At 39.3% G+C, this 27,856-nt stretch overlaps 1 protein-coding gene across 1 annotated transcript; it reads left to right on the forward strand.

Moving 5' to 3' along the window:
* The first annotated feature begins 2,574 nt into the window (after window positions 1-2,574).
* Window positions 2,575-27,475, forward strand: LOC139463952 (collagen alpha-1(II) chain-like). Its single transcript, XM_071245418.1, has 52 exons — window positions 2,575-2,882; window positions 6,489-6,620; window positions 7,257-7,279; window positions 7,523-7,552; window positions 7,736-7,789; window positions 8,182-8,250; window positions 8,629-8,727; window positions 9,197-9,241; window positions 9,696-9,749; window positions 10,163-10,216; window positions 10,365-10,418; window positions 10,682-10,735; window positions 11,144-11,197; window positions 11,643-11,840; window positions 12,222-12,365; window positions 12,638-12,736; window positions 12,916-13,023; window positions 13,222-13,275; window positions 14,712-14,819; window positions 15,427-15,471; window positions 15,716-15,769; window positions 15,973-16,071; window positions 16,414-16,521; window positions 16,796-16,849; window positions 16,989-17,087; window positions 17,350-17,448; window positions 17,693-17,746; window positions 17,921-17,974; window positions 18,161-18,376; window positions 18,599-18,652; window positions 18,845-18,898; window positions 19,058-19,219; window positions 19,437-19,544; window positions 19,757-19,864; window positions 20,055-20,162; window positions 20,284-20,391; window positions 20,702-20,755; window positions 21,332-21,385; window positions 21,596-21,649; window positions 21,954-22,007; window positions 22,203-22,256; window positions 22,583-22,654; window positions 23,445-23,480; window positions 23,796-23,831; window positions 24,084-24,158; window positions 24,592-24,609; window positions 24,836-24,853; window positions 25,055-25,187; window positions 25,537-25,646; window positions 25,829-25,912; window positions 26,398-26,619; window positions 26,893-27,475. The coding sequence occupies exons 1-52, from the start codon at window positions 2,807-2,809 to the stop codon at window positions 27,043-27,045; spliced, it is 4,320 nt and encodes a 1,439-aa protein (XP_071101519.1). The 5' UTR covers window positions 2,575-2,806; the 3' UTR covers window positions 27,046-27,475.
* The last annotated feature ends 381 nt before the right edge of the window (window positions 27,476-27,856 follow it).

Below are 27,856 nucleotides of genomic sequence, written 5' to 3' on the forward strand. Positions count from 1 at the left end.
GCTACATTGGTGGTGTATTTATTCTGAGATTCTAATAATATCGCATTATTATATTATGTTTCTGAATTGTCTGGCGTTTCAACAATAATGCTGTTTCATTGTGACTTGGCTACTAATCAAATGAAGCCAACACCACAACCTTGACATTATTACCATGGCTTGGACAAGGTCATCGTAAACTCTCACTATTTATTACATGGAAATCAAAACGTCTTGCATGTCTTCTGCATATTGTAAAGCACGGAGAGAAAACAAACTCATAAAAATAAGAAGTTCAAAGTAGGCATCTTAGGTTTGAACAAAACGTGGAGAACAGACCTAGTGTTAATGTGTATAATTGGCTTTTGAGCGTGACACGTGCAAACAATGGCACCCTGAGTTTCTTTTCCCCCCGATAAACGCTGACCCTCTGTCTTAGAAAGATGACCGCCGATAACAACATCAACAGGCTTCCCGGCATTCGCTTATCGTGAGACTGTGGTTCTTCGTTCTTGGGGTCGAGGATTTCAACGCGCTGTGACAAAGTGTCTACGGTGCCTGTATGGGCCACGCCGTTTCGCGCATTTCTTGTTTTGGCGTTGGGATTTCGAGTTCGTGACCACTTGACTGCGAAATCAAATGTCAAATTATATTTTTGATTACTTTATACTTTAATGCTTGCATTTCATAAATTTGATATTTTAGCGATTTGTTTTTGTATTTGTTGCCTTGAAACAGTTAATCTTCGTAAAAAAATATTTCTTGAATTCGTTTTCCTGTGTATTTCTCTAATTATCTTACAAATGCACATGCACATGCACATGCACATGCACATGCACATTTATAGCGCCGACTGTAATTCTGTGTTCAGTATCATAATTTCGATAAAATTGTTAATTAACACTTGTTATGTACATATGACTGCTTATAATATAAAATCGTGTGCTGTTCATGCATATAATTTACAGTTATAATTGACTCTGTTGTATCTCGAGACAATTCATTTTGTTTTTGCAAAAGAAAGTTAACACCTAAAACACACACATATATAAAGCGATAAATGTCTATAACAATATAACAAGTTTGTCTTTATGAGTGGAACATACATACCCACAATGTACATCAAAAATAGAATGTTTCTGAACTGTTATGTACATTGGTAATAACACAAGGAAGGTAATTTTGAACACTTCACCTACATAATAACCACAAAACTCTATTCACAAGAAATTGTATTTTGTTTAATTAGTACTTTGCGATAACAATGTTGTCGCGTAAGCATCTGTCTAGACTTTATCCTCTGGGTTTTTTTCTTCGTCAGGGAAAAGTTGCAACCATTGTATCATTTTAGAGGGTTACACACTTCTGAAAGACACCACATTCAGCAGATTAAAGAAAAGAGCATTGCTTTCGTATTAAACAAACATTTTGCTTTCGTTATCAACAAGGTTAGAAACCTAATTTGCAGTTTTTTTTCTATGAATAGACATACACGTGCTTCTAATTAAAGACTCAAGTTCTCATATGTCGTATGTATATGTATTCTTTCGATCTGGGACAAGGGGGAGGGGCATATTCCGTGCAGTTCATACTAGTCGATAATGTTTCTAATCTCTCAAATAAAGCTTTTTTTGCCAAATTAGAGAGAAATGCTATTTAACTACAGTAGGTGGCATTGTAGGGTGAAGTTTGTTTGTGCGCTTTTAATTGTCGAGTATGCAGAAATGTTTAAAATTTAGAAACTGAAGGTCATACAGTTCTAAGACCGGGGATCATGTGTTCTCCGTTTACACTAACTTTATCTGCAATGCTGACAGTGATAACTGAGATTCTTGTAGTGGTGTCAAATTATCACAAATGGTGAAAAATTGACGACTCAGCAGATCCAACACATCTGTAAGGGAAAATAACGCGCAGGGGTTAATGGCCGTACATTTGCTTACCTGTCAGTCAAAACGTGACATACTTTTTTGTACCCTCACGATTTTGTTTGATGTTAGTACATTTTATTAGGTCAACAAACCACGTTCTTTTGCATCACTTTGGTACATATTTTCATTAAAACCTCACACGATACTTACACAATTTACAGTATATCATGTAAATATATTTATCTGATTCCGATATGGTAGTTTTTGTTTTCAAAACCGAGCTTAATATGGACAGTAATATGATAATGTCTTTTTATATGCGTTGCTTACTCAACAATGAACACCTTCATAAAATACTTGATTAAATTAGCATGCAAGTAATGTATTTAAAAACATCACAATTTGTTGCACTGATATTTCGCAAAGAGTTAAACTACGAAAATGAAATGCATCCATCTTTTGCTCTTGGTTTTGGGTTAAAATGGTGGTCAGAGAGAGGTCAAAGGCTTCCAATGGTTGAAATTGATGAGCTCGCCAGCTGACTGTACAAGCATTTGGAACCGGGCACTTAACGAGGGGGGTAGAGTTACAACGCTGAGAGGTACACTGCACGGAGCTTTGAAAAGGGGAGGCAGGCCTGGCTCATAGTCAGTTTGGGGGTCAGAGCTCGGCGTATCCTGGAGTCCTGATTGGTTAACTTTTTTCTTAGGGTATATTAAAACTCGAGCATATTCAAAAGACTCTGGTCGCAGTCCTGGAAGGCTGCACGCCAGAAATTATAAATTGTCCTAGGAACCCGTTGTTGCAGGCGGTAACGCTTGCTAGCTCGGCTCTTCCTAGTTAAAAAGAAGCCGTTTCGGCTTCTTACCCAAAGAAAGCAACCAATTCCACCTATTTATTAGTTTGGATGGTTTAACAGTTTTACGTGTGGGAAGGGACTATAGATTGGCGTAACCATGCGCCTTCAGGAGTGTGTCTGTGTAGTGGTACTTCTGGTTGTTACAGTCGCAGCCGCCCCGGAGAAAGATCGAGGTAGGAGCATTATATCATTCATTTGACATTGTATCATGTTTTTGAGTTTGATGCTAACATATGTTTCTGGTTCTCTGTGTATTTGTGTATGTGACAATGCGACAGTGTTTATGTGATTGAAACATTATGACATTCACATGTACACTGCCGATGAATTTTCACATTATTCAAAATGTAATATGATAATATACATGATATATATAACATGCTTATTGTCGTATTTGTCAGCTTTGTCAGCTTGATGCCTTAATTACTTTGTTCCATGGTGCATGCATGGCGACTGCGATATGGAAAGTGTGATGTTATTTAGAAATGTGTCTAAATGTATACACACTTACCTTACCGCTGAGATACATTTTGGTGAAATAATTATTGTTATATCATTGTATTTTTCTCGTGTCGGTAATGTCCACCTGTTGATCGGACATGCATGGCTGAACGGCGACCAATGACAGATTATTATGTCACGTGACATTTGGCACCAAATCTAGGTCAGCCTGGGTCAGCAACATGGCTGCCACGTATCACCACGTCAGCAATTGTAAACGTGGAATTCTTTGTCAGCGAATCTCAACTTGGAAGTTGATGAGTCTGTTCTCAGTTGTATTGGTATTGATAACCTCTACACCTGTTTCGTCATCTCAGCACTTATGCATTTCATAATATCTTGATTACAGGATTACATGTAATCATAATTCACAATTTATATATCAACAATAGATATTATATCTTAAATATATTATACAAGACAGTTTACCAATAAATAACGACATCAATCGCTTTGATTGCTTTTGACATTATTTTAAAATAGAGTGTTCATACAAATTACCTCTTGCTCTGAAGCTAGCTACTGAGCTCTCCTCGCAGTAAGGGTTGGGGCTATATGGTATTGAATATCACTTTCTTAACTGCGGAACCAAATTGTGATCATACAGTTCTAAAATGTTTTTTCACTGCTGGATTAATTTGAAGACAAATGTGTACTTAATATATAGATATATTTATATAGCCTACGTCTTGTAAAAGTCATATTATACTGTCTAAAAATGCAACTCCTTCAACTAGGTCAACTCTGTCAATCCGTCCAAGTCAACCCTGGTTGAACACCAACCCAACGCATTACCAATATCCAACAAAAGGTTATATATTATCAACGTCTTTGCTTACGTGAAACTTTTTCTGATATAACGAAATTTCAACCGTGGATTTCCTTGTATTCGATCTTTCGCCGTTTTTGTCACATTTTGCTGTTCATGCCGAAAGAAATGACTGAAAAGTTAGCATAGAGCAATTCCCTCTGTGAAACAAATACCTACGAATTGTTTCGTGATTTGTGTTCAGGGAAGATGTTTGTTTTGCTATACAACAATGGTCATCTGTTTTTAATGCCAAACATGTATGCTTTGATAACCTTTGTGGATACGATATGTTTATATGACTTCATGTTTTGCAATAAACATGTCATGTTAGTCATTAGCTAGGGTATTTGGGTAGGATGGTATTTGGTATCATCATTCTGCACCACATGCTATCTGAATTGGGAAAGCTAGATTTGCCTCTCATCGTCAACTGATTTTCATCTATGTATAATCATATCAATCGATATTCATATTTAAAAAGCAAAATGTCATAAAAAAAGATGACTATGGATCTCGTTGTGATTCAAGAGCTGAAACATCACCCTTGCCTCAAGAAACGAGCTAAATGAGAATCTGGTGTCTTTGTTTGCTGCAAAAGAGGACAATCTCCAAACCATTGTCTGGCATTTGGTATCGTTAAACAATCGACGTAGATCATTGCTCACACCACCAGCGAATGGTTTGTCTGATCCATGTGCAGTGATGGAGGGGTTAACTCACTTACGTTAAAGAACACCAGTCACTCACTTACAAACCGCCTATAATAGGCTACCTTCATTCCGGTGATCGGATAGCCAAGAGGTTAAAACATTCGTTCGTAACACAAAAGACCCGGGTTCGATTCCCCACATGCGTACAATGTTTGAACCCCATGTGTGGCGTCCTCAGCCATACTATTGCTGGAATATTGACAGGGGTGTGAAGCCATACTCACTTATTCATTATGTTCATTCTTTCTATTTGCCATATAAGTTCAGCTTCTCCTGCGTTGACCATTATGTCCCATGCATTGCAAAAACATATTAAGTAACAAGTACCTGATCACAAATACATTCAATGGAATATGGTCTCAGATTTCATTATGCGCGTATTTTAGTTTGATATGAGATACCTTCGTCAGTGAATTAAACTGTGTAAGAGCAATACTAGTACATTTGAGCATACGGATAAGATTTTGAACATACGCATCTGTATGCAGAAAGTAAAATATTATTTGAATATTAACCCCTCATTAAGACACTTAACCAGAATTCTATCACCACCCACATTCCTGCCACTCCCTAACTCCTGGCCAGACATGCAAATTGAAGTCAGAGCTCCACATGTGGTTGCAATCACACATGCTCCTGTATACAACAATACAATTCCATTCACATGGGATGCATTTCGTTTAACATTGGCTGAACAATCGCACATACAAGTCACCTTGTACAAATATGTGGGACATGCAGAGCATAGTTCACTTGTAGAGGCCAAAGAGAAATACGAATTCAACAAGACTGTAAATCTTAAAAATAGATTTGTCGATTGGTTTTCAACTTTCGATATTCCATTTGCTATATCAACATTTAGGGTTATAGGTGTCAATATCTGCAATTAAGATTTATATGAAATCACGATGCAACGTCTGAATTGTTGGTGTCTCTCTTGAACACTTTCGTGATAATCAAGCATTCCTTGATCATTTGCAGTTAAGTGACCCCTTCATAGGCTTCATACTAACGATAACGCGTGAAGAATAGTGATTGGTATTGACCATAATGTAAGAAATGGCTTACATTTATTATCGTATTGAAGAATGCATTCATCGGTGTCGAAACCTACTTCACAACATGCCCTCTTTTCAAACAATCATCCTAAAAATGAATTGCATTGTCATTTTCTGCAATATTCTCTTATTTTGGTGGAGTTTCTGCAAGGTTAGGGAACACAAGAGTCTCATTGTGTGTAATGCCACTGCCTCTTACACAGAGAGATCGTGAGTATGGTTTTACGCCGCTTTTAGCAATATTCCAGCAATATCACGGCGGGGGTCAGCAGAAACGGGGTTAACTGTTAACGTTTATTTTGTTGAAGAAAAAATACTGCTTATAACTGAGTGTTCAAAACAATAGAAACACTTTTTTTGATTTACAAAATTCATATAAAGTTTGTGAAGCCTGGACTGAGGTCCTTTCCTCGAATCAATATCAACCCCAACGTCGTACTGCCGTAGCTCCTACATTACAAGACTTAACAAACTCCAATATAATATATTGCTTTCTGGAACCTTTTGCCATTTTTACGTGACCTTCACACTGCCAGTGTAATACATTCGCAGAATCCCGTAGGAAGTATAAAAATAGTTTTGGTCAAATGTCGCTTTGCTCAAGAAATAATTTACCCAGTTCAAGTTGCTCTTGATTCTCTCCCACATCACTCGGTTATCTCTTATATTTGCAACTAACGTACATCCATTTATTTGCAGGGTGCACATATCTAGGAATTCAGTACGAGAACGGAGCAGTATGGCTGCCAAATAATGAGGACAAATGTTTTGAATGTCTTTGCGACAATGGCGAGGCTCTCTGTTCCTTCCTTGCCGACTGTGACGGTTACGGTAAGTACAACGAACTTCAGCTGATGGTATATTTGTCCCCTATACCATTATTTCACATACAGATGTGATGGTCAATGACACATAAGAAGAGTTTAAGACTGGTTAAAATCAGGTGCCGATGCTAAAATCTTGTGTCCTGCGCATGTGTGAAGTTCTTGTGCTGAGGATAATATTTTAAGAATGTGTTTCCGTGACGATGTATACTGACGTTATTGATATAACTATGTTGAAAAATTAACTCTCAGATATTATGTGGAGTTCTTGGTTTACATTGCAACATATATATTAGTCCTAACAATAACTGTATGTATTTGTTTCTGTAAATTCATCAACATGTCCCCGGAATTATTTCATAAAATCAACTGAAACTTAAACTTAAATGTATTAAAACGAGTGTACCCTTCCAAACAGTATATCATAGTTACATATACCGCTATACATTCAATAATTGGATTTGAAGTCGTTGCTCATGCAGTTTTTTAAGTTAGTAATACTATGATCTACTTATTTTAAGTTCAGTTTAAAATCTTCGGTAGGGATACATAGGAATGGTGTACGTATAAAATGCGATGTATATGTTTGGGGATGGTGTACGTATAAAATGTGTTTTAATGTTTAATGTTTTCACTCTTTCAGCCTCCGCCCTCACCGCAGAAGAGGTAGGTTTATATAAAACACTAAACTTAGGCTTCACAACATATAACGTCAAAATAAATACGTTGAGACAGACTAACGTTATAAGGACGTTTATTCACCTATATGTAAACATGCTTCAAGCAGCAAAATAATAATTCAATCTTATCTAAATATTATCTGGTGTTTTTTTCACTTTGAAGATTTCACTTGTCACATTTGTTACCGTGATAGCGTTGATATTTTATGGTGGGTTTTCTCCTTTGCAGAAAAAGATGAGGGTCATGGCTGCCGTCACCGTAAGTCATCATCACTTCTAATTATAACCGAAAAAATGACTCGTGGTCCTTAATCTTTGCGTTCAGTTTTAGTGATAAATTCAAAACTTTAAGGCACTTTCAATGTTAAGTAACAATAATGTAAGTAGTTGTTGTGTTTGTTTGTTGTATGCATGGATTAGATATTTGTCATTGCTATTTCAGGGCCTGCCTGGTGAGGATGGAGAACGAGGCCCACAAGGTCCAAAGGGAGAGGCAGTGAGTATTAGTTGGAAACTCCTTTCTGAAAATGCAAACCCTAATCTGACTGTTTTCTTTAGACATGGCAGGAATATTTCCTACAAACAAACGTGAAATACATTTGAAAAAATAATGCGTCAGTGGTGAAAAAAGAACTATAGTACAGACAATAGGATCAATAAATTCCAATAAACGCACGAAAAGTTTAAATGAGGACACTAGTTGTTTACAAAATTGGTGAACGTGCTTTGCCCTACCGTCATGAATTCCGAACAAAATACTTGCTCTTCGTTCAAAGAACCTCAATTTTTCTTTTATGGTCTTTGCCGTCTAGACATGTATCTCTTTCGATGGTAAATTGACAGGTAGACTATATCCCACCTTCAAGTAGCTATTAATCTTACCCCCAGGGAGATGCCGGTCCTGATGGAACTAATGGTGTCCCCGGACCCCCTGGCTCCCCAGGACAGAGCGAGATGGTAAGTCTCTCTCTCTCTCTCTCTACGTCTAACTACGTCTAGATTCTCTAATCTATTGTGATGAATCAGGTATTGTGGAGACACAACACTACCTTGTACCAAATGATATGATATGACCCGTCACCAGATGATATGATATGACCCGATACCAAATGATATGATATGACCCGATACCAAATGATATGATATGACCCGATTCCAAATGATATAATTTGACCCGCTTCGAAAAGACACTCGAAATACTTTATGAACTATAGTATAAAGCGAGATAGCGAGTAGCCATTTAATGAAACAGAATGCGTTAACTTACGTGTGCAACATTTAAAACTGTACGTGTACGATGGACGTTTCATGTGACCCCCTATCGTTTTCCCTCAGTCAGCTGACCAGGCTTACCGCCGTTACTACGCCAGCAGGTTCTCCAACAAAGCTGGTGGTGGAGCTGCCTACGGACCTCAGTATCTTCAAGCTCAAGTTGTAAGTAGGAAACTACACCATAGTAAATAGCAATAAAACAACTTGAAAAATAGTCTGTGGAATGTAGATTAGAGATACTCTTTTCACTTCGTGATTTTGGTTAGTATTCTTTTACAAATCAATGTTGACATACTTATCGACTGAATAATCGTTTTAAAATGTTGCAAATCAGGTGTATCTAGTGTTAAAATTACACTCCTCAAAGTTCAAGAGAAAGTTTAAAAGGGTATTTTTCATTCTCTTGTGATACCCATCTGTTGGTACTGCTGAGGTGATCTCTTCCAAGAAGGTATGTCAGTATAAGTAATATAAGGAGATTTAAATACCTGTTTTCTGTTCTTTGTCTTGTGTAATCTTCTGTTAACTTCTATGGACATACCTATAATAAATCAAATAATAACAACTGCATCTTGGAAAAATTATTATATTTCAGATAACTATTTTATTACTTTGATACTTTTGACTTCAGGGACCCATTGGACCACGTGGATTGAGTGGATCTCCAGGACCACCCGTAAGTCCTTGTATAAAATTAACAGCTGTTACTCTAGTAAAAATGTGTAGTTCATTTCAAGTGGTACAAAACGGCTCCAAAACTTTTACATTGCGGTTACTTATTGTATTACTTTAATTGTGCTGAATTTCAGTACTGTTTCCGTGGTCTTGTGATGAAGCGTCTCACAGGAGAAGGTCGGGGTTTCGATCCCCGGCCGTGTCATACCAAAAAACGTTAAAAAAGATGGTACTTGTTGTTACCCTGACTGGCTGGTCGGCTCGGAGTCAGTGTACTGTGTCTGGGTAGGGTTTTCATGTAAAACTGCGGCATGGTATCTCAGTGGACTGGCACTATGAAATCGGCAATACTCCAGACTGGTACAAGCAGTCACGCACACACACATTCACACATACATGTGCATGCACATCGCTATGTAAGTGCAAAAATCATAAACATCTCAACTGAATTTCAGGGACCCCAAGGAGGCCGTGGAATCAGAGGTGAAACTGGAGACAGCGGACCACAAGTAAGTACCTACGGTCACAACCTAGTTGACGTACTTTACACTTGAAGTTCCCGAGAAGTCTTGGGTTTATTCATATACGCATCTGTTATTAATTCCATTTGTTGCCTAGTTGTGAATAAGTAATAAATCAGCTGATTTTAACTGATAGTAAATAAATCAAATCAAAGACATATAAATAAACTACAAACTAATACATATTTGGTTTTAAGGTTTTAATTCATAATGGAATATTCAGAATTAATTCTGATCTATGAACCGAGTGATTTGACTATCCTCAGATTTAACATGGATGTGTTTTTAAACGATCATGCACAGTTCATATGGAGAGCAAATCTTGGTTTAATATGGTAAATATATAGGTATGTCTGTTCAGACAAACTCGTATGTTGGAAATTGTTCTCTACTTGTTATAGGGAGCCCCCGGAAGCCGTGGACAGCCTGGACCACCTGGACCAAGCGGACCTGAGGTGAGAGCACAACCAAATACAATGTTACATGCACAGTTCGTTTGACATTCATTTGACATAGAGGTCCGTAAAGCTAGATACTGATGTTTCCTTTGTTGTCACCAGTTTCACTTGGACGAACAACTATAGTTTATTGTCGTGATTTCAGGGTGACAGTGGACGTAATGGTGAAGCAGGAGCTCCTGGTCTCCCTGGCGCTAGGGTAAAGTAGAAACTTGTGATTTGTATTGTACATTACTTTTGAAAAAATAACTGATATCATGTATAATTACATGTATGGCTGTTGTAGGTGTTTGCTACAGTTTCAGCATCAAATATGACATAACATAAGATTAAATTCAAACAAAAATTTGTTTTTATTTTTCGAAGACCTTGCATTTAAGCCTTTGTTGAGATGATAGCTGTGCTATGACATTATATATGGCACAATGGTCACATATATAGGTCATCTGATTACTTCTTCAGGGACCCCCTGGACCATCTGGCATGCCTGGACTTCCTGGTGGAAAGGGACACAGAGTAAGTCTTGTGAACACACTTCATAAAACCTAAATTCGCACAATATGAATCAATGCATATATGATAGTTATTATTATTATTATTATTATTATTATTATTATTATTATTCCTGAACATTGCGAATATTTGTCAGCCACATGTTCAACCTTGCTATTGTGTTAAAGCCATAATTTAAAATAGTCAGTGGAGCCGTGAACATTTGATGATGTCATCTTCAGTTATTCGCCATAGCACACCGATAAGATGTAATGGTGATAAACAAAGTACATGATTGAATAGTATGCGTGAATTTTCCTACAAACGTTTGTCGTGGGTATTTTCTGGAAATAATACACCCTTATCAGTTTCCCTACCGATAATAGTTATTTGACATGTTTAAGATAATATGTGTTTCTCTGTCCGTTCCAGGGTTTCTCTGGTTTCCCTGGAAAACGCGGAGAGCAGGGTATTTCAGGAGAGACTGTAAGTACTTCGTTGCATAAATACATTTATACAATTTAATTCAAGCACACAATTTAGGCTTCAATCATCTCTTCTTTTGCTAAAACTGTGATGACTCTTGCATACCATGCCAAAAACTCGCAGAGTATTAAAAATATATATATTAAGTTATAGATATACATGTATATCAGGATGAGAATTTATGAATGTCAACTGATGAAGGAGTAAGGATACACTCCGAAACGTTGTGTTCCTCAAAATAAAGAAGTTGACGTCCACATATTCTCTTCCTCATGTGTATCACTTCTAAATGCCTTTCAAAGACTACATCACAAAACTTCTAAATATGTTCATGACGAAGCCAGATAAAACTCTGTATAGCCTACAAGAAAGCAGCTTGTCTGTAGCATTGTATCTGCAAGTGAAAGAAACTTGAGGTCGATCATGAACTTTGTTTCTTCTTCAGGGTGCCGTCGGTGCCCCAGGTCCATCCGGAGCTCCTGGTCCAGTTGGCCCCCGTGGTCAGTCTGGCGAGAGGGGTCAGGATGGTTCTTCTGGACCTTCAGGTCTTCGTGGTGTTGATGGCCTGCCTGGACAACCTGGATCCCCAGGAGCTATGGGAGGATCCGGACCTCCTGGATCTCCAGGAATGATTGGAGCTAAGGTAAGAAGCAGTTCTTTCTATAACCTCTTTACACCTTTTTTGTTTTGCTGTCCAGCAAATTTAAACAATACGGTATATATACAGGCATATCTATAAGGGAAACGATTCATTATTTCTTCCTGAACTATGTGAATTTAATGACTGGGCAGCTATAACCTAAGTTTTCATTCGTTTGTTAACATAGGAGCTGGTTAAATTTAGAAATGGGAGGCCAAAATGTATTCACAATAGGGAGAAGGAATCGCAATCAAGGGTGCAATCCCCACTCCAGTTGAACAAATATTTTCAATGTTAATACGAATATAATTATTCATATATATTACTTCTTTGAAATAACATGATGTTATTTGATTATACTAACACAGAACGTTCAATTCTCAGGGTGACGCTGGTGCTAAGGGACCCAAGGGAGGAGTTGGACCCCAGGGTCCTCGTGGAGAGAACGGTATGCCTGGAGCTGACGGAGAGGATGGACTGAACGGACCTCCAGGACAATCAGGAAGCGATGGCGAGAAGGGCACTAGTGTGAGTATCTTTGGAATAGAAGAAACATCTAATCTTTTGTGAATAAATATATTTTGTAACGTATGTATGAAAGTAACCACATGTTCTGAAGTAGATATGTACTATCATGCCATCGATCTTAAGCAGAAACCCCAAATATGACTTAGATCATTTTGCATTGCAACCATTCAGTTGGTGTTTTATGTGTCCACCCGAATCGACCCGAGGGAAATTTATGTAATCGCCAATAATATGTTTAAACATGTGCGATCATATTTCTATCTTCACTTCAGGGTGATCCAGGAGCAGCCGGATCTCCAGGATTCCCTGGACCCCGTGGACCCCCCGGACTCTTGGGAAGCCCCGGATTGCCTGGTCTTAAGGGCGCTGCTGTATGTTTTCACTATCCATCAAATTAGACATTAGCTGAAACTTGCATATCCCATTTTCATTTTGAGTTGGATGCAATGAGGGACACTTGTAAATAAAGCGATTATTATTTAAATCAAATTAATCAGATACCTCATGACTTGAAAAGGTGAATATAGCCTTTTCTTAACCATTTGTACAGGGATCCCCCGGTCAAGGTGGATACAAAGGCGAACAAGGTCTGAAGGGTTCCCCAGGTACCCCTGGCGACAGAGGACAACCCGGACCCCCCGGAATCCAGGGAAGACGGGTATGTACATGGATCACTGTTTTATCAGGTTTATAATCGAATATGCACGAGACAGAAAAAGTATTCTGCCTCAAAATATCCAAGTTTTGTTTATAATTTCCTCAGTTCATTCTGACTGAAAGTATGGCTAAGGTCATGAAAAACCCTTTTGCATAATGATTCCGTTTAGTTAAGTCTTACCGTGTTGTTGTGCTGCAGGGTAGCCGTGGTGGTGCTGGTGCCGCCGGACCCCAGGGACTCAGTGGAGAGAGGGTAAGTTGGGGGAGAAGCTATTGTTGTAATGTGTACATTTAGAAAGTGGAGAGAGGGTAGGTCGGGGAGAAGCTATTGTTGTAATGTGTACATTTAAAAAGTGGAGAGAGGGTAAGTTGGGGAGAAGCTATTGTTGTAATGTGCACATTGAGAAAATGGAGAGAGGGTAGGTCGGGGAGTAGCTACTGTTGTAATGTGCACATTTAGAAAGTGCAGAGACGGTAGGTCGGAAAGAAGCTATTGTTGTAATGTGCACATTTAGAAAGTGGAGAGAGGGTAAGTTGGGGGAGAAGCTAGTTGTAATGTGCACATTTAGAAAGTGGAGAGAGGGTAGGTCGGAGAGAAGCTATTGTTGTAATGTGCACATTTAGAAAGTGGAGAGAGGGTAAGTTGGGGAGAAGCTATTGTTGTAATGTGTACATTTAGAAAGTGGAGAGAGGGTAGGTCGGGGAGAAGCTATTGTTGTAATGTGCACATTTAGAAAGTGGAGAGAGGGTAAGTTGGGGGAGAAGCTATTGTTGTAATGTGCACATTGAGAAAGTGGAGAGAGGGTAGGTCGGGGAGAAGCTATTGTTGTAATGTGCACATTGAGAAAGTGGAGAGAGGGTAGGTCGGGGAGAAGCTATTGTTGTAATGTGCACATTGAGAAAGTGGAGAGAGGGTAGGTCGGGGAGAAGCTACTGTTGTAATGTGCACATTTAGAAAGTGGAGAGAGGGTAGGTCGGAAAGAAGCTATTGTTGTAATGTGCACATTTAGAAAGTGGAGAGAGGGTAAGTTGGGGGAGAAGCTATTGTTGTAATGTGCACATTTAGAAAGTGGAGAGAGGGTAGGTCGGGGAGAAGCTATTGTTGTAATGTGCACATTTAGAAAGTGGAGAGAGGGTAAGTTGGGGGAGAAGCTATTGTTGTAATGTGCACATTTAGAAAGTGGAGAGAGGGTAGGTCGGGGAGAAGCTATTGTTGTAATGTGCACATTTAGAAAGTGGAGAGAGGGTAAGTTGGGGGAGAAGCTATTGGTGTAATGTGCACATTTAGAAAGTGGAGAGAGGGTAGGTCGGGGAGAAGCTATTGTTGTAATGTGCACATTGAGAAAGTGGAGAGAGGGTAGGTCGGGGGAGAAGATACTGTTGTAATGTGCACATTTAGAAAGAACGTTTACACAAGAAGATGTTTTTATTAGCGATACCTTTTCACGTGAGACATATTTAAACTACCTTACAGAGAAACGAGATCACTTCATAAGTGACCAAAACGACAAACGTTGAAGTAGATACCGTAGTTTTATAAAACCAATAAATTTAGGCAGAGTAGTATCTATGAATAATCGAGCGATAGTATCAGTTAAATAAAAAATCCAATACTGATTAAGGTAAATGAGATGTAATACCATGTCTGTCCTTCAAGGTGCATTGTTTCATTATCTATGTTGAACCTAGGGTCTTCCCGGTGCACGTGGAAGTCCTGGAAGTCCAGGTAACGCCGGACCCAAGGGAGAAGATGGAGAGTCAGGTGCCCGTGGAGAGAGGGGACAGACAGGCTCTATGGTAACTGTCTATACACATGTAGTCAACTACACTATGATGTATTATCATACTACGAATCGTATCTGCGAAACCAAATGGACCATCACACAAGTCATTGAATTGTGTCTCCTCGTATCTCCCATGTGTTTAAACTATTTGGTTCTTCGGTAAAACGTTGTTGTACATTGATGTAAAGGTAGTATATGTGTTATCATTAGTTGATCCTTATCCTTATTCTTACTCTGACCCCGGTAACCAATTGCTCTGACCCCGGATCGATACTCATGATGTTAATCACTTGATTATCTGGTCCAGACTCGATTATTTACAGACTGCCGTCATATAGTTGGAATATTGCTGAGTGCGGCGTAAATCAACAAACCAACCAACCAACTAAATCCACGATTACAGAATGTTTAATTATGGCCATGTCTTTTGACAATTCTCTGACACATGTATCTTGCCAAATACATACATGTGGTCAAAAGTCCTTATCTCTCACCTATGTTTATAGAAAGTAATCACCATCGCGATGAAGGGTTTCATAATATATGTTCAAGATATGTGTTGTTTTTATGTTACTGCTCTAATATATGACATCTGCAGAGTATGTTTCATCTACTTCTAGGGAGAGGCTGGACGCCCAGGTCCCCCCGGACCCCCTGGTGAGGCGGTACGAACATTTGTATACAACTTCACCTATACCTTCATTGTTGATCACACATATTCTGACGGCAAAGTGTTAACAGTAAAAGTATCTCACACAATATGTTTTCTTCGGGAACCCACCAAATGTAACGACTAAACATTTATTATTACAATAATTAGGAATATGTATTAACGAAAGGTAACCGCATCACATAATTTAGGAATCATGTATCTAGCAGTAATTTATGTATTCATTTTTCCTTTTTCAGGGTGCAGTGGGACCAGCTGGACCTGATGGAAAATCTGGACCACCTGGACCTTCTGTAAGTAGTGAGAGATAAAATATAATACACTTTAATTAAATACTATACAGGACCTCTTATGAGGATGGTTTTGATATGTCTATTATTGTTATTTTATACACTTTTATTACATATAAAACTCAATTACTGTTAAAACAATAGTTAATTATAGTATGAATAATCATTTCTTATTCTAAATAGTAATATGCAATATCCTATTTCAGGGTCCATCTGGTAATGATGGACGCCCCGGCGAGATGGGTGCCCCTGGCCCCTCCGGTTCCCCAGGACAGCAGGGCGCTCAAGGCCCAACTGGAGAGAGAGTTAGTGTCATCTATGCAACTACTATAGATATGCGAATCTGCCAATGACAGTGATATCGATGGACTCTTGCATTTCTATTTCCAAGCTTTCCAGCAAAGTGGGATTTGTTAACCTCAGCGCAATTTACTTGTTGCACTTTTGTAAACATCATAATTCTGTTTTTTCTGCAGCAAAAAAGTATTTAAACCGCATTTGTTCCTCAAAATACAGTGTTGTATGTTATGTAGTCAAAAATGGTACAATCCAGAAAATAATGGCAGATGATAAGCTTAATTTTTAGATTTTCAAATGAAGATTTCCGCAACGTTATTGTGATGCTGATTACTTTCTTTATACTTCAGGGAAACAACGGCAAGTCTGGAAACCCTGGCCAACAAGGACCTCGTGGACCCCCCGGAGATAACGGACCAACTGGTGAAATGGGACCCCAGGGAGCTCCTGGACCCGAGGTACGACTGAGGAGTGATTGTCTGGCTTAATATAATTGCTGAGGGAATCATACCTGCATCGATGTTCATTTAATACTTGCAGGACCATATCTATAATCTACTATCTCAAAGGCGTATTTATAAATGAGAATACATATGTACATGTTGTCAATACAAGACACAATGATAATTCATTTGCATTGACTGGTAACTATTTCAATGTTATTGTCCTAAAAATCTGAACGTGGTTTTCAATATTGTGATTATGAATCATTTTTCTTTTACTTTTTTTTAGGGAGAGCCCGGCCCCAGAGGCGCTGAGGGACCCCCCGGAGGACCTGGATTCCAGGTTGGTACATAGTATGATGTATCACTTTATATCGTAGAGGGGATTTTTAAACGGACCGTTTATCGCTTTGATATTCGTGTATACTTTATCATACATTTGTGAAGTAAGATACGTACATTGAAACATTTGATCTCTTCAGGGTGCCCCAGGTCTTCCCGGACCCCCCGGAGAGGCAGGAACAGAGGGCGAGCCCGGCACACCCGGAGGACCCGGTCAAGCCGGACGCACTGGAAACAGGGTGATTATAGCACAAAATGATTGTAAGAAGAAATATATAAAAAGAAACTGTACACAAATTTCATTTTAAAACAATCCTACTTCCATTGTTTTATCCATCGAATGAGCGAATCCTGTATTCTAGGGTGTCGGACGATACTGAACAATAAATTGAATAAAGGAATTTGTACTGGAATTTTTCATTGCCTTGAGTGTTAATGCTATTAGTTTCACACAGATTGATCTGTACTTCTGAACACATCTCTTTTTCCTGTGTGTCATAGGGAGAGCGTGGTTTCCCCGGTGAACGCGGACCCATGGGACCTGTTGGCGAGCCCGGATCACCAGGTCCAGTTGGACCCGCTGGAAATGATGGCGAGAGAGTAGGTTGCTGCCCCAAGTGCCTTAAGTGGCAGTCTATATATATTAAAGTTACAAATACGGTGCTAAAAAATAATTACGTTTTCTAGGTAAGACAGTTGCAATTTGGGGAATATTTATTTATACCTTCGGGCCGTTTACTGGGGATTTAGTATAACAGTTTTCTAGAGAAGGGGTAGTTGGCGATAAGGTTGTGCTTTAGAATCTCACAGATGCAGAATCTTTATTCAAATATTTCCTTTTCAGGGTATTCCCGGAGAGATTGGTATCCAGGGTGACCTAGGTCCTCAGGGACCCATGGTGAGTACAGCGAGTTCTTGGATTAAAAGTCGATCCGAAGGTTACGTTTTCCAGTCTTGTTGGTAAATCCTTCATGTCGTTGATATGATGGACAATATGTATTTTCAAATGATATGAATCATTAAACGAAACGGAGTGTTTCATTTGTTAAGGTACATATACCGATGTTTTCAGGGTATGCCAGGAGAGCGCGGTCCCGCTGGAGAGATGGGAGGAAAGGGAGATGATGTAAGTAGCTTCTATCTCTTGATTGATACTTGCTAACTTGTCCATCCTTTTCTTAAACCCTAATATTGACAGTTATAGGCTTAAGTGTGGCTAATATGTGTACATTGATGATGAGTCTATAACTTTAGCTCAATGAATATAAAACGTTACCTCGATGATGCCCATAGAACTGTTTTTGTTCTTTAGGGTGACGCAGGACCCCCAGGCCCTGATGGAAATACTGGCCGCCCCGGTCTTTCAGGTCCCCCTGGAGAGCCTGGCCCCCCTGGTCTTGCCGGTCCCCCTGCTGAGAAGGGACAACCCGGTGACCCTGGCTTCCGTGGACAGTCCGGACCCCCTGGTGCCTCTGGAGAACGCGGAAATGCTGGTCCCGATGGAGAGCCCGGATACCCAGGTCTTCCTGTGAGTCAAAACCTTTCCCATGGTTATTCAAGTATTCATTTCCAAAAGAAAAACATGATTTTGATGTGGGTTGTCAATCATTTGACAATTTAATTGTTTTGGGCAATTCTTCACTGTTGAAAGGGGAAATTATTGCACTCAGCATGAGAAGTGATTTGTGGAATTATTATGTGCATATTATTATTCCTATTTGATAATATTATTCTTGTCAATCTTCTCCAGGGTGCCTCCGGAGGTACAGGTAATAAGGGAGAGGCAGGTCTGCCTGGATCTAAGGTACTGTTGTTGTTTTTTTTAACCCTAAACTTCATCATAAGATCATTTCAGCAAACTTAATAAATTTGTTTGTCGTAGAATTCCCGTTGTGTGAAGCAGAAATTGTAATGTGAATTCTACTGCATCCACAGCACTATAAATGTGTCAGTATATAGGTTCATGTTGACTAAAACATTATTCATTATATTTCAGGGAGAGCAAGGTGACGGTGGCGCTGCTGGTGAACCCGGAAGTCAAGGACCATCTGTGAGTGCCCAGATATACTACTTTTCCACCATATATCCACGTAATAACCTTGTAATATAGTCCCTTTCGTGTATAATATCTTAGAATAATCGAGAGTTTGCCCCTAAAATGTTTTTGTCTGTGCCAGCTATTTCACAGTTCCCATGTACATTCCACTAGGGTGTTCCTGGTATTCAAGGCCGCAAGGGTCCCCGAGGAGAACAGGGTGTGGCTGGAATCCCCGGTGAGCCAGGTGCCCCCGGAGCCCCAGGATCCCAGGGTCTCTCAGGTCAACAAGGTCTCCCCGGACCCGCTGGACCTGCTGGCACTCCTGGTATCAAGGTCAGTGTGAAGGGGTAACATACACGTGTACTTATTGTGTCAACTGCTTGTGAAAACGATCAATCTGAATACACAAAGAACAGGTTGGTTCATTCAACTGAAACGAAAACTAACGCACGTTTATCAAGCGCTGGTGCTGTAAACAAACAACTTAAGAATAATTACGCCATCAATATCACAATTAGGAACACTAATCTGAGACGTACTTGTATTACAGGGAGCACGTGGATCCACTGGCAACATGGGACAGGCTGGCAAAAATGGTGCTCCCGGACAGTCCGGATCTCCAGGACAGAAGGGTAACCGTGGAGAGGATGGTTCACCTGTGAGTAGACATAAACAATCATATTTTATTTTTCAAATTCAGTTGGCCTTTAATAAATCCTCTTTTGGTTTCCCTATCCGCAAACGTTTGCTTTAAATAACACTATTCTACCCCGGATTTCCCACGGGGGCACAATTAGTCTTTTAGAAGACAGCGCGTCACTAGTTCTCAAGGAAATACCTAAATAAACTTATGCTACTTACACATAACAGGGATCATCTGGACCAACTGGTCCTCAAGGTGCCTCAGGAGAGCGCGGTGAGCCAGGTATGCCTGGACCACCTGGTGAGACTGGACCCGGAGGACCCCAAGGACCTAATGTAAGTAGTATCGCCCGTCGAAACCTATTAAAACCATATAAAGTCAATAAGACCTATGTGAGGGTCCGTTATGCATACCGTAAAAGCGTTTTCTGTCTATTGCGAATGAATATTTTTGACTGAAGTGGAAAGCATTTCATACTATTCCCGTATAACATCACAAAAATAAAATCATTCGATTCATCCACAGGGAGCTCGTGGAGCTAATGGACGTCGTGGAAGCGATGGACTTCCAGGAAAACCTGGACCACCTGGACCAGTTGGAGGTCCCGGCTCCAACGGACCAACAGGACCCTCTGTATGTAGCAGTTAATGAACCTCAACTGTAAAGCCTTGATAAATTTAGTAACTTCCATTTGTGTTATTCGTCTTGACCAAGCATGTATGATCGGTAATAAGTTGGTGTTAATCTTGATCAGGGAGCTCCCGGAGCTGATGGTGCCGCTGGTCTTCCAGGACGTCAAGGCGAGGCTGGAATTATTGGAGATGCCGGACGAGTTGGACCCTCAGGCCTACCAGGACTTCAGGTCAGTAATATTAATGCTCTCATTTGATATCGTCCACTTCTGGCACATGGTACCGTCACATTTTGTTAATGAAACCATCAACAATGACCGCAGTAACCCGTTTATAGGAAGAGGTAATTTTTCTATTGTGTTTGTCAAATCCGATCATATCACCAAATATGAAAGAGGAATTATCCGAAAATTGGCGATGCATGCATCAGATGGTTTGTTATAATTAATAAAATTATTCGCGGAACTAAATGACTTAATATTCACATGTACTTTTGGTTATTCTATGGCTATTTTTAACATTCCTAACAATCCATTACAGGGTCCTGCTGGACCCAGTGGACCAGTAGGCGAGGCCGGTATACGAGGAGAAAGGGTAAGGCCGATTTATACCTTTAAATTTTACAGAATAGGCAGTGAAAATATTGATAAATATATTACAGAATCAACATACACTTGTCAGGGGGTACTCAAAGAACGTGATCTAGACTACCAGTTGTCGGACTTTCATTTTTGTGGAAGCCTCGGTGGCTGAGTGGGTTAGATCGCTGACTTTGTGTGCTGGCGATTAGATGCCTCACCCCGGCAGGTGTGGGTTCGAATCCCGGACGGGACTCAACCCATGAAAGTACTAGAATCTGTACTTTACTAAGAAAGTGTTATCCCAAATATAACATTAGTTACAGAATCAACATTACTTGGAAATGGACACAAGTGTCAAACGGAGATATGTATCTTATTATCTTTAATATCACGTGCCTGTACATAGATTTCCTCTGTTAAGCGTCGAAAATGTTATTAATTCATATCAATAACATATCATTGTTTGTCAAAAATCGAAAAGACCTTCACTGATTTGATTTGCTACTTGACGAAATATACCATCTGGTCATATATTGTATCTTTGTGGTAAATACACGCGACATTTTAACATGTATGATTCTTTACGCAGGGAGCAATTGGACCACTTGGACCCCGTGGACCCCAGGGATTGAGAGGTTCTCCCGTAAGTAATGATACTATGTTTTAATTGGTTTGGTGTGGACGATAAAATTTAAACATACTTGTTATTGTCTGTTTCACATTGCCTTTTAATGTTAATCATCCAGAATGTATAGATGTAAATAATATATCCCAGTTTTTACAAAACATATATATGAAGAAACCCTGACAAATTATGACTACCATGGAGTCAGTATAAGCCCTTGTGTTTCAGGGAGTTCAAGGAGAGCAAGGAGTTGATGGAGAGGAGGGAGATGCTGGCAAAAATGTAAGTGGCACAAGAAAAACATCGGGAAGGATAAAAGACGTTTAAAAGTTACAAATAATACAAATTGTACTTTTATTTAATTAAATTTAATTTTTATTATTTTTATTTTATTTTATTAAATTACAACAAATAAGTAAATGTTCTAATGTATTTACATACTTATACTGACAATTTAATGTAAAATCTACCCTGAATTGCGAACTTTTATATTATAAATTATTTAGTATCAACTAATGTAATTTTATTTCACTAAGATAAATAGTGAGGGTAGATATCAAACTGTCTTTCTCTTATAATGTTGTAGGGAGACAAGGGAGACCCAGGCTACATGGGACTTCCTGGATTACCCGGACCCGAGGTTCGTAGAACTATGTGATTATCATCATTCATTAAATGGCAACACCCTGCCTGCTGTAATCCACACATGAACATGAATACGATGTAACAGTGTATATATTTTATTCTACTTCTATTTGTGTTGAAAAGCATCAAATAGAGAAGTACTTTCAAGTAACTCGAATGCTTATTACACATTATCATTTGTCGTTTACAGGGTCCAATTGGAGAGAATGGTTCACCAGGACCTCGTGGACCAGCTGGAGAGAGGGTAGGTATTATTTATTAAGTTCATACGACTGAGTCTTTTTGTTTGTTCGTTTATTCTTTAACGCTGCACACAGAAATATTCTAGTTATATAACGGCTGTCTGTAAATAATCGAGTCACAAAGAGACAAATGAGTGATTGACATCCTGAACATCGATCTACGCAATCGGGACACGATTTATATGAAACCAACACGATCCCGTTATTCGCCTCTTACGAGTAGCATGGGTTGCTGAAGATCAATCCCAACTCGGATCTTCACGGGTGTCATGTATATGTATGTAGTCGTAAAGAATTGGTTCTATCTTATATTTCCTTTATTTTGTAGGGTAACGACGGTACCCGTGGACAGCCAGGACCAGCAGGAGAGGACGGACCCGGTGGCCCACGTGGTGCCCCCGTAAGTACCCCATACTAGATCAGACCACCTCCGTGGTCTAGTGGTAGAGCGTCCGCCCGGAGAGCGGAAGGTCCGGGATTCGGTCCCCGGCCGCGTCATACCAAAAGACGTTAAAAGATGGTACATGTTACCCTGTCTGGCGCTCGGCATTAAGGGGCTAAAACAGGGACTGGTCGGCTCGGAGTCATTATACTGTGTGGGGTATTCATGTTAAACTGCGGCATGGTATCTCAGTGAGCTAGCACTATAAATCGGCATCAGTCCGGGCTAGTACAAGCAGCCACACAAACCCACACACGTACATGCACGTCGCTATATAAGTGCAATAATCTTGGACGCGACGTTAAACCCCATTTCACCTCACCTCACCTCATACTAGATCAAATATACTGATTTCAAGTTGTGTTACTTGCCTATATTTCACTTAACCACTTTTCTCAAACACTTGTTAGATATCCTCGCCCGAAGTCGTCCGAAGACAAGCGTTCCCTAAATTAAATATTCTGTTTCGAAAGTATTTCAATTACCCAACTGCTTGCTTTTTAAATTGAGTACACACTGAAGAAACGATGATAAATATATTATTGGATTGGCATACATATATATCCATTGTAACATTCATTGTAATGGCGCACAGCATCATGAAAGTTCACGAAGAAGGAATTCTGTTTATCTTTACGCTTAAATCTTATTTGTTTATGTTAATGTGTGCATTTTCCATGAACTTGTAATTTGTAAACAATTTTGTTTTATGTTTGCTTGATAATCTATCATATTTTCCGTACGACAGGGCCCCCGTGGACCCGCTGGAGAAGATGGAAGAAGGGTATGTATGTTTGTGAAACTATATGAGTTTTATTCTGCGTTGATCATCGGCAGATTTGACTGATTTCAAACAATTCTATCCCGTGATATTATGTTATTAACACTTCACAAATAGATCGAATTGTATAGGAAGAGTACAAATATATGTGTCATCGATTCGTGCTTATGATGTTAATGCAAGGGTTCTCTTTGTCACAACCTTCCATAATCGTGTTATATATTTGTGAGTCAAAGCTAAGGTTCTTTCTGTAACAAGCTTCTATCTCTGTGTTATATATTTGTGTGTTAATACTGACGTCCTTTCTTCTCATCACAGGGATCCGCCGGTCTTCCCGGAAATCCAGGACCCCCCGTAAGTGACAAAATACATATATATAATATAATAGAACATAAATAAATATATATATGGTAACGTTTTCTGTATTGTTACATATATAAAAAATGGAACATCCTTATATCCACAAGACGCATATGTTTAGATGCTATCCCCAACGTTTAAAATCTCAAATCAAAGAATGATGACTAAGTACTAACGTGGTCAAAGGCGTATGACTGTGTCGTTTAGACGTATTTACTTTTACAAGCTAACGCCTGTCTGTTTTAGGGACCCCCAGGAGAGAGCGTGTACGGCCGTGCTATGACCGGCTGGGCCACTGGATCCAAGGGACCTGGCTACATGGTGGGTATTCGATATCGTCACTTAGTTCCAGATCTGTTTCCTGATAACTCTAATTTATCCCTGAATCCAAGTTTACACAATGGTACATGGTTATATTATCATATCCAGAAGGAAGAGGTCTAATTAACCTTCCCTTCTGAGCATGACCATTACCATGATTATCATTTTTTATAGATATCCATAATGACACATGCTGACACTGAGTGAGTGAGTAGGGTTTTACGCCGCTTTTAGCAATATCACGGCGGTTGTAGAAGATTGTGTCAGAGGATACAAAAACGTATATGACGGATATGACGTTTTAGTGCTATAAGTTAGATTCACTGAATGTGCAGCCAGGGGTTTAAAATGATAAATGACAGTAGGAATAGCAGTAAAGAATTGTGTTATTCATCAAACTTTTTTTATCGTATTATCCTCTTTCTGTTTCCAGGGTGACGTACCATCCGCGGTAAGTTCATGTGTAACAACAATTCTAGATAAGTTGAGATTTTGAGACAATATATACATAAAAAAATTGCATCCAAGTATTATGTTTGATAAACCTGTTCCATCACTTGAGGCTGTAGCAATATAAAAGAACACTCATTTTAAAGGTTTCGTTTAACAAATGATAGTCTAAAGAAAATTATGTTCCCATATGACTTGAATTGTCATTTAGTTTTCTTTATTTTTAGGAGGGTGAACCTGAGGAGGTAGGTTGTTCTTTTATTTTGTTGTATCAGGCATTGCTTGATATTTTAAAGAAAAAATTTAAAAAGACTTAAACTGCAGAATGAAGGGTCATTGCTAAAAAGATATTTACGATTCGAAAACTTCAGTATTCAATTCAATATGATATCAAGTTGGTGTTAAGTAGTAGAGTGCACTTCTCATTGTGTACTTTTTTCGTGCAGGCACGTAACGCCATCAAGGCCCTGAAGGATGTTGAGGAGGAGATCAAGAAGCTGAGGGACCCCACTGGAACCAAGGACGCCCCTGGTCGTACCTGCCATGACCTGTTCAAGAACAACCCCGAGATCACTGATGGTGCGTGTTCATGACAATCGAGGGTCTTCTATTTTAATCCATGTAGATACGAAGTACTCTGTTTTGTCACTACCATTATACAATACTCTGAAGGTGAATCAGAGGATAATGTATCACAAAACTGGCCGAGACCGATAAATAGGCACGACCTTTGACGTAACCTGTGACCTGGATTTAGGGGACGCGGTAATTTGTTTTTAAGAGTATAAGAATATGTAATGTAAGTATACAATACCGGCACAAGGTTCTAAAAGCGATATATTTCGGATGGTTTCCATGTAATCGATCTGCAATACCAATGTTAGGAATATGTTTAATCTGGCAATCTCACACTTTGCTCTTTATTCAGGTTGGTACTTCATTGATCCTAATGGTGGTGGTATCAGTGATTCCTTTGAAGCTGAATGTCTCTTCAACGGAAAAAGGACCGAGACTTGCTTACACCCAATCCAAACTGGGGTAAGAGATTTATCAATGAATCAACGCTTACACTCTTCCAGATCATTATGCTCGTCATGTTTTATAAGGCCCAAGATGTAAATTTTATTAGTGTGTATTTGTACTCCTTCACTACCTGTTTAGTTGTAGTCAACAATAAATGTATGCGTATTGTCGTTTCTTTATTCTTTTTTTTTTTGCAGTATGAGAGCCAACAATGGTTCACCAGGAAGGAGAACCCAGAAGCTCACGTGTGGTTCGCAGAGACTTTCGATGAAAGTGGCTTTGTAAGTACTCGCATAATACACAAGGTCACTTTCGCCAACAACTTCTAAGAGTTATATGATTTGTAGTGTTCAATTCATCTTTATCGATTACATGTTTTCGTGATCTCATGATTCCCCCAGAGCAGCGTTCGTATTCTGGTATATCCTTCAAATACAACCCCTCTGAATAACATCTGCAATAATCTGGATTATGGTCCGGCGTGGCGAGTGCGTGGCAGTTTGACATAAAACATGCAGACCTTTCCTCCTGAAAGTACATTTGAAGGATAGACTTACAAAATTTCAGACACATCCTTATCTCGAGCTGATGATCTGTTGTCCCTTGTAGTAAGTTCATGATAATGCATGATTGACTAGCTGATAATCATATTGAGCCTACGCATCCTTTCTAAAGCAGACAAGGACATATGTCATGATGTTCACAGCCTATGTATTGTTGTGTGCATCTTGTGATGCAACAAATGATTACTGGATTTCTCTTGTAGTTCAACTATGGCGTCCACCAGTCTCAAGTTAAGTACCTCCACCAAATGAGCAGCCGTGCTCGCCAGGATATCGCATTCAGCTGTAAGAACACCGTCATCATCGCCGACCAAGCCCCAGGCAACATCAGGAAGGCTATCAGGCTCGGCAGCTTCGACGAGGAAATCATGGGACCAGTTGCCAAGAAACCATACAGATTTAGAGTAAAGTCAGATACATGCATGGTACGTTTTTTCATGTCTTAAAACTTAAAGCAATTTGGTTGTTAAAAGCATTTGTCAACTTTGGTCCTCTTCTTGATCTCATGTTGGTCCAAGTTTACGTTTTGTGGTATCCAAAGAGGTTTTATGAACCTGAAGAATCTTATTCCAGTGTTCACTTACAAAATTATACATTAATTCTATCATCATAAAACCTGGACTTCTGTTACGTTTCAAATCACATGAACATATGGTATGTTTGTACTAGTTTTATCAATATATAATAATTTCTTTCAGACAAGCAACGGGAAATATGGAGAAACAATAATAGAAGTCCGCGGCCGTGGACAACGCGTAGAAAGAATGCCAATTATTGATGTAGGACTTTATGATGTCGGTGGAGAAGATCAAGAATTTGGTATTCAAATAGGGCCCGCTTGCTTCAGCTGAGCCGATGGCTAGTTCTATATTCATCCGCACACGTCTTCTCATATTTCATGACAGATATAGACAATTATAGAAATAATTTCAACATTCATCTAATAAAACTCAAGTTCCTTCCAGATATCATTCTGTTAACCTCATGGACCAATTTTGTTATTATTTGTTTTCGACATTTGAGAAGGGAACATCGGTGCCGCGGCGGAGGAGAATAGTAAGCGGATGTTAAGAAACTGTGATTTACTAAAAAAGCATATGTGATCAACGCTACATAACTGCCATTACCTACATCTAGTGTTCAAGGGATCAAGTCAGGGGACACAACCTAAGCTGGATGCATGTTGTTTCAACGCGGCCTGTTTACTACCTCTGTCTAATAAATCCGTCCAAAAATGTCGGCATTCAGCTGAAGTGGGAAATAAAAAGATAAAAATAAGAACATTTTTTGTGATTTATTTTTAAATAAAAAAAGAAAAAAGACAATGACTGTTTATTTGTTAAGTGTAACGTATGTGGATGCATGTTTGCCTCGGTCTATATCTTACAATGTTGCACAATGCAATATCATTGATATTTTCTCAATATCTAAGATTTATGACAGTCAGCTTATTCTCACCTAGCCATTATTAAATGGAATGTGGATATATTTCTCCAGTTACTTTATACGGACTGACTGTGCAAGGATGGCGTTTTGAACTGGTTCAGTCAACTCAACGTCAACCCCTTGGGGACCCGGGTTATAATAGGACCCCAAAACTGGATGCGACATAATTGGACGTGAGTGGTCGCATGACCAGTCACTGGTGTGTTTGGCTCAGAT

This window comes from Haliotis cracherodii, unplaced genomic scaffold (assembly GCF_022045235.1).
Source record: "Haliotis cracherodii isolate W230 unplaced genomic scaffold, xgHalCrac1.p SCAF_16, whole genome shotgun sequence".
NCBI lineage: Eukaryota > Metazoa > Mollusca > Gastropoda > Lepetellida > Haliotidae > Haliotis > Haliotis cracherodii.